The 7,944-nt window shown below is 49.8% G+C and overlaps 1 protein-coding gene across 1 annotated transcript in view; it reads left to right on the top strand.

Annotated features, from left to right (window-relative positions):
- The first annotated feature begins 1,423 nt into the window (after positions 1-1,423).
- The window catches only part of ALOX5AP (arachidonate 5-lipoxygenase-activating protein), a 7,311-nt gene continuing 790 nt past the window's right edge, over positions 1,424-7,944 (top strand). Inside the window, exons 1-4 of the mRNA XM_008949785.1 lie at positions 1,424-1,554; positions 5,042-5,141; positions 6,341-6,411; positions 7,650-7,731. Of these exons, the coding sequence (XP_008948033.1) occupies positions 1,485-1,554; positions 5,042-5,141; positions 6,341-6,411; positions 7,650-7,731 (323 nt within the window). The 5' untranslated portion in view covers positions 1,424-1,484. The remainder of the gene's footprint in view (positions 1,555-5,041; positions 5,142-6,340; positions 6,412-7,649; positions 7,732-7,944) is intronic.

Below are 7,944 nucleotides of genomic sequence, written 5' to 3'. Positions count from 1 at the left end.
GACAAATCTCAACCTAGATATTATTTCTGGCCTTGCTGCTCACACAGTTTTGTCTGTGTGGACTCTAAGGAAAGTGTCTTAGAAAGACAGTCTGTTTCTATTAAGTTAACAGAAGGTCACAACTCACAGTGTTTATCACCTACCTCTCAGCCAGATGGTTTCTATATATTTGCTTGTACCCAAAGTACCTGAGAGTTTTCCATATGTAAGAGTACAGACGATAATAATTTGCATGATAGAGAGACTGGATAAGAACACCATTGTATGTAAATGTCTCCCCATTGAACAAGATGGATTTTGCAGCTTGGCACCTACTAGTAAGTCCTACCAGTTCCATCCAGAGGGAGGTAACCAGTTTTCTGGCCATGGTTTGGATGCTGAGCAGCACTCAGACCTTCTGGATAGTGTGTGATGGAGTACAGACAGAGATGGCAAAAGGGCTCAGTCCTGTGAAAATGCTACTGTCATTAGTGTTAAATCTCTGCTAAGGGTAAGTGTTTTTCATAAGGCTTTTCCCCATCAGAACACGGGCAGAAAGGAGCAGAGTGAGTGCACTGGGCAAGCGATGTGCGCTTCGGGTGAGGATGTTTTCCAGTGCTGTGACAGAAGCTGTGGGACTCCCTGCAGCAGCCCAGCACCACAGCCTGTGCTTCCCTGCCGCCTCCATCGCCCAGCTGAAGCCAAGGCATGACTGTGGTGCTGCAACGGTGCTCGGCTGTACTGGGCTTCAGCTACGGAAACGGGGGTACAGATGTGAAGTCTGAGCCTGTGAATGCTGAATGCTGGCAGCTGTCACTGTCTTCCAAGGAGTTATTTGTAGAGGGAGGGATGCAGGATCCATCCTTGGTGATGATCTACAGATTTCTGTGCCCACCCGTGATGCTTACAGCATTTGTGTACTGCCCATCCAAACATGCTAGATGGATCAGGAGATTCTGTGTTTGATCTGGAGTCTCCTCATTGGTGAGGCTGATGGAGATGTGACCAAAGAGGGCACAATCCTGAGAGCAGCACTGTTACTGAGACTCTCTGTTATTTCTCCTCCTAGCTCCTTGTGGGGTGGTCGGGCACTCGCAGACAACAATGTTGTAGCCTGGCTGCTCTGTTCCAGCCCTTCTGCTGTTCCACACAGCTAGCCAAACGCTCAGACACACTTCAGTTATCACACACTTTAGTTATCAGGGTTGCTATTTTGCTCCTGTGCAGGAAGGGCAATAGGTATCTTTCCACATTGTATATCCTCTTAGATCACAGATATATAATCTCTTGTTTCTCTGGGCTTCATCTGCATATGATGACTGGATGAGCCTGCGGCTGTGCTGCTCTGAGAGGCACCAGAGTGCAGGGTGCTGCCACTGTCCTGTGGAGCCATAGGAAGTGTTTCATGATTCAAGATAAGAAAGATATTCATTTCCTCCTTCTGTGCTTTCAGGGCTGAGCTGCCACCAAGGCTGCACCGTCCGCCCTGACAACCCACTTGCAGAATGGACCAGGAAACCCTGGGAAGCATTGTCCTGCTTGCCATTGTCACCTTGATAAGTGTTGTCCAGAACGGTAAGACAAAAATAAGCATTTATTTAAGGGCTAAAAGGGAGATGAGAAAAGTCCAAGGTGATGTATGGTGATCTGATCTTTGAATAGATGATCTCTGGTTGTAAGTGTGTGCATGCTTAGGCATTACTTTGCCTTTAGAAATGGTCTCCTAATCATAATTTTACATGTTGTTGCTGCAGTATCTTGGCAGTGAGATGGTCCTACTCTATGATATTCTAGAGGGAGTTTGTTGTACCTATGTCAGCTAATGAAAGGATGAATATGCTGGGGTACCCTGGGACATGCATTTGGATTTGATGACTGAGACCTTCTTTCCTGGCTAAAGTCCCTGATGTGGGCAGCCAGGGCTGCTCTCCAGCAGGAGCCCTGCTGCCATGGGCAGGGGCCAGGGCCCCAGGGTGCTGTGATGGGCCAGACCTCTGCACGGACCTGGGCGAAGGGGGCAAAACTGCACCGACTCATCAGAGGAGTCAGTTTGGGCTACTTGTGGGCAGGCAGCTCTCCTGCTTCTCTGCATCTCCAAGTCCAGCTGAGATCAGTCCAACTGATCTCAATTAACTGCAGTCCAGAGAACACTGCGCACTTCCTGCAGTGGAGAAGTTTCCCTTTTTAGTTCTTATGCAGACCTCTATAGTCCCTAATATTCTTCAGGATTTTTAAAATAAAACAAGTTTCTCTTGTCCAAACCTGATTTTCACTTGATCGTCATCTCTTCCAAATACTTAATCATTTTAGCAGGAAATTCTGCCCAGAATACAGACAAGGGAGTGAGTTTTGCCCTACCTGCACTGAGGTTGCCCAGCTTCCAGGAGAATCAGCGGTGGGATGGGGGGGGCCATGCAAATGCTAGAAATCTGTGAAGGCTTTTGGTACGACTGTGAGATTCCCACTGAGTACAAACCACACGTTTAGTCCTAGGAGAGGGGCTATTTTGGGGCTGTTGCAGAGAGGGGAAGTGGGGGGAGCCTCAGCATAAGCCTGGCTGCAGGGAGCAGAACAAAAAAGAACTGCAGACTGGTTTAGTTTCAACATTGGCACTAAATGCCACAGTGTTTAGCTAAGTTCTGTTTTCTCGTAAATGCACAGTGTGTGACATCACCAGAATCCAGCACGGTACTGCAAATAAAAGTATGTGTCAAATGCATATTTCTTGCTATGTAACCAAAAGGCTTTTTAGACAGAGGTTTTTCCTTTTTCCTCTCACTCTGAAGCTCAGACATTTGCCTTTCAGGCTGACACACACTTTCATCTCAGGGAAATCTGCCTGTGGGATTATTGACCCACCTGCAGCAAGCGGGCAGTGCGACACTTGGCAGAGGACTCAGCATGCCAAGCACGAGTGGCACACAGCCCTAAATCATGATTTCAGACCTTGCATCATCTGATTTCCTCCTCACAGGCTTTCTGCCTAGAAAGACCAGACTCATCTGCAGTCCTGCAATGCATGCAGTAATTAAGGCAGTAGAAATGCTTGTCAAGGGACATCAGTTCTGAACTCTTGCCATGGCTCTGGTTCAGCAAAACACTTGGGCACCCGCTTGACTGTCTTTAAGCACACGAGCCTTTAAGTACCATGTAAATTCAGGTTTATGTGCTTTTCTGCATCTGGTGCAGGATGAGAAAACAATTTGAGCCAATGCTGTTATTCCCAAAACTGGAGGTGGGCTGTGGTGCTGCCCCAGTCTGACATCCATTTGCTGTCACCGTGCTCAGGCTGGGAATCTCCATACCCTGCAGGGTGATTCATGTGGCCAGATGTCACTGAGTCACACGTGTAGTTTTACGTTTCATCCCTGCGTCAGAGAGATGTTGCAATTCAGCAGCCTCCAAGGGAAATCAGCAGTCATGGCTCTTGCCCTGAGGTTTAGAGTAAAGAGCAGGACATATAACCATGATATTGCAAGCTGCCTTACACTGTAGTTTCCCATTTCCTCAGTGCCAGGCTAGCAGGTGCCCAATGCTGCTGAGATAGGAGCATAGACCTGCAGCAAGGGCCACCCCAGATGTGATCTGTTGGCTCTGCTCTGGTCCTTTGCAGAGCTTTACTCCAGCTGAGTCTCAAGCAGCCAGGGACTGCCTCTTGGGCTGCCTTCTAGGAAGATTTTGGGAGCCTGCAGAGTGTGTGAGGTTGACAGGGCTAAGGAGCCACAGAACTGGGGAGCTACTTTCAGGGCAAAAAGCTGACCTGAAGCAGAGGGCTTTACCTTTCCATATGACAGTGAGATTCTGGGTTCCCCTCTGATTCACTGCCCTTGCCTCAGGTGCCCACATGGTCCTGAGGAAATATAGCTGCTGTGGTGAGTTGGAGATAATCGACCCAGGAATTTTCAGTAGCTAAGAAATGGACACCTCATATGAGGTGTTTGTTTAAGCTCTTTCTTGAATCAAGGGAGAACAATCAGTACTTCAGTGGGGTGGTTTCTCTCATGTCAGTAGCTTTCTGAGGAAGGGATTGAACTCTTGTGGTGCCTTTCTTCTGTTTCCTTCTGTCACCCACTGTTTACAGAAGGCAGACATGTCCTCAGTGCTCCTCAGTGTCTCTGAAGTAAGGTAAGACAAAGCCAGTAGCTTTTACTGAAGGCAAAGGAAGTATAAAAGTCCTACCTACAGCATCAGTGAAGGGGAGAAAAGAGGCAACTTCAGATTCCAGAGATTAAATCCTGCAGCTTATTGAATTATACTTCTGTTGTTATAATAATATCTTTCCTGATGGGTTATCCTTTATATACATCTTTGGCTAATATTCTAAACCTTAGAGTGATTTGGTTACACTGAGATGAGATGAATGATAATATAAAGCTTGCAGCTTGTAGCCTGTCAGGGTGCTGTCTGGTGTGTTTAGACGTATGATTGATGGTCTCTTGTTTAGTGTCATCAGATAAAATGTGTTTGCTAAGCACATGGTACATTATCTTGAGGTGCTGCAGTTTTTGCAGCAGCTAACACCCTGACACAAAGCTATTGGTTAAAAGGAGGATACACACAACGTGGCGATCAGCTGTCAGGACCAGGTCTTCAGTGGGCCTTTCTGGAAAATGAACCAGCACACACTGGTGTCACTGACAGAGAAGACACTCCCTCATCTCTCTTCTCTGTTAGAGAGAGAGACTTGGGGTTGGCAGCTCTGACTGGGAAGTTTTTTCCCCCACTGAGGGCTCAAAGGACCAAGTCTGGCCTATAGCTCTGCAGCAGAGAGGTGCCAGAAGCGCAGCCAGGGGCTGACGCAGGGCTCAGAGGTGAGAGCCTGCTGCCAGTCACAGACAAACAAGAGGGGGTGTCTGAGGTCCCAGGGCACTGTGCCCCAGCACAGGGGGCTGGGTTACACCCTGATGGCTTCCAGCATGCTGGCCACATCCTGCACCTCTGCACACCCGCGGCCCCTCCTGCCGTCCAGCCTGGGTGCTCGCAAGAACCGCCCACAAAGCCCAGCCCCTGCAAGATCTCCAAATTACATCTCAGATCAAACACTTTGTGGTTTTTTTAACAGCTTTTTTTGCTAGCAAACTGGAGCATGAAAGCAAGCACTGCAATGGCAAAGGGTTCCAGCGGCCAGGTTCCTCCGCCTTCGACCGCGTCTACACCGCCAAGTGAGTAAGCGAGCCCCGAGGAGATGGTGAGGGCAGAGCAGAGTACAACACTCTCTTCCTGGGGCTTAATCCAAACTCTTCTGTGGTCCAGGTTTTGCTCTGCATTCCCATCGCTGTGTGCATTGCAGCAGCATTTAAACCCACAGTTCTCCAGTACGTTTGCTGGTGAATCCAGCTCCTTTCTGAACACTGGGTGCTGTATTTATTTTGAACTTGCAGCCCTTATATGTTTTATGTCCTTTCATTTGGGAGCCTGTTTGTCCAGCAGTAGTAATGCTAGAAGTGTGATACAAGCACAACTGTTGTCCCAAAGACATCGTGGCTCAAAAGGAAAGAGCCAGTGGAGAGATGCTGACTTGCTGAGGAGCAGGTTGGAGGCAGAGCTTGTACAAACCCCTGCACCTCTGCCCCCGGGCAGCTCCCTCGGCACATGGCTCTTTGCTTCTCTGCCACATCTGTACCTCTTGTCTTTGACATCCTTCAGAGAGCAGAGGGGAAAATTAATTCCAACCCAGAAGAGAAATGAACATAAAATAGTTTTATTATCCATGAGGTACTGCTTGAAACTAGATGGGACATCTAAGTGCTACCATTCCCAGGTGTGCAACCTCTGCCGAAGGCAGAATGCTTCCCCCTTAGAAAGCACTCCTGGCTGAAGAAGGCAGCTGGAAATCATTTGTGTTCCCCTGCAAAGAGACATGTTAACTGTCAGACACTCCTATTTGCTGTGAGATTTTCCTTTTTTTGGTTTCATGCAGCTTTCAATGCCACTGACTTGATTAATATGACTTAATTACGAGGATTTTCCAAGCCAATAAAGCACAGAGCATCTATTATACATGTGCCATGATCGAACAGGTTAGAGGAGGAAAGTGGCTTTTCCAGGTGCCAGGCGTGTGCGAGGCAGTTTGTTTTCCTCATCAGGCAGGACAAAGAGATCCTTTATCCAAGGGAGGGCACAGGGAAGCAGACCTGTAGGCGAGGCCGACGCCGTGCTCGGGCATGGACTTGCCAGCCAGCCCCCAGCAGCTGCCTGCTACAGGCAGGTCAAGGGTCTTCCACTGCTCTGGGGTAAAAGCCAGCCCACAATGGCATTAGTGCAGCCCAAATCCACACCCCATCATCCTTTGCTGGTGAGACTTGTTGATTTGGGTTTTTTCCCCCGTGTTCTGATTTGTTTTGTATAAATTCCCTTCTAGCCAGAACTGTGGACATGCATACCCGACGTTTCTTGCTGTGCTTTGGTGTGCTGGCCTTCTCTGCAGCCAAGGTACGCTCATTTACTTTGTTTTTCGCCTTCAACTCTGCACCACTTTCATCAAGGAATGGCAAGTGCTTCAGAGGTTCCACTTCCAGGGACCAAATTCTCCTGCAGCAGGGGAATGGGTCTCACCTTGCTGTCCTGCAGCTACATACACTGTTATAGAATCATAGAATCCTTTAGGTTGGAAGGGACCTTTAAGATCATGAAGTCCAACCATTGAGCCATTAGGGCTCTAAAGTGCTCTTCTAAAACAGATCAGAATCTGTCAGGGTTGGAAGGGACCACAAGGATCACCCAGTTCCAACCCCTCTGCCATGAGCAGGGACACCTCCCACTAGACCAGGCTGCCCAGCGCCTCATGCAGCCTGGCCTTAAAGGCCCCCAGGGATGGGGCCTCAACCACCTCCCTGGGTAACTGTTGAATTAGCAGGACACTCCTGGCACGGTTTATGCCAGCAGGTATATTCCCAGACATGACTGAGGACAATCCAGGCCAGAGACATTTCGTATATGGGCATTATGGATGGGATTCTTTTTTCTGGGTGGATGATTTAGTACTTAGATGCTGGGTGCCACATGATCACTTTTGGGACTGGAAATTATAAAATTGCCAGAGCTACCAGCCCTTCCCAGTGCTCGGGGCAGCCCAGGAGTATTTACCTGGGCTTCTAAATAGGATTCTCTTCAATGCAATTTGAGTTGTCCTAATGTTAAGGTGAGTGTTTCCCTGGGGTCCGTGGCAATTCTTTCTGCAAGAGAGGAGTTTCTTGGCCAGAAGTGGGGATTTTGCCTGCAGGTGTGGGGAAAGTTAAATTAGGGGGAAAAGAGGAAAAATCCCTTTTTATGTGCTCAGAAATGAGTGTTAGACCATACTATAGTCCTCTACCTGCTCCTAGGGAAATGCATCTATCAGCTGCCTTCAGTTTCTGTTGACGGCAGTGCCTGAGCTGGTTCCCTGCTTCCTGAGCCCAGCACGACCCACGCTGGGTCTCTGATGGGGACAAGCGTGTGCCCTGCAGTGGGCACAGCTGTGGGCAGGATCAGACCTACAGAGGCTTCAGAAAAGCCAGAGCGAGGCCAAGGCAAGGGCTGTGTCCCACGCCGAGCTCTCTGTCCAGCGCTCACCCCACAGCCCAAGGCTGCAGGTTCCCGTTTCCCAGCCTGGCCCGGGCAGCAGCCGGGGGCAGTGCGGGCAGCGAGACACGGGCTGCTGGTTCTAACACCTTGTTTTGGCCTCTACCCAGCTCCCGCTGCCTTTGCCGGCCTGATGTACCTGTTTGTGAGGCAGAAGTACTTTGTGGGTTACCTCGGGGAAAGGACTCAGAGGTAAGGACTCGCAGAGCCCCTTTGCACCGCTGCTGCCCGCTCCGGGTGCTGCCCGTGCCTGCTCCGTGCCCGGGGTAGCGCAGGAGAGCCCCCTCCTCTCCTCCGGGGCGCAGGGGGGAGATGGGCAGCGCAGGGGATCCCCCTCCCCTCCTCCGGGGCGCGGGGGGGAGATGCAGCAGCACTGGGAGCAGCGGAGCGACGGAACAGAGCGGC

This window comes from Merops nubicus, unplaced genomic scaffold (genome assembly GCF_000691845.1).
Source record: "Merops nubicus isolate BGI_N331 unplaced genomic scaffold, ASM69184v1 scaffold2781, whole genome shotgun sequence".
Classification (NCBI taxonomy): Eukaryota; Metazoa; Chordata; class Aves; order Coraciiformes; family Meropidae; genus Merops; species Merops nubicus.
This window is presented reverse-complemented; position numbering and strand designations above follow the sequence as displayed.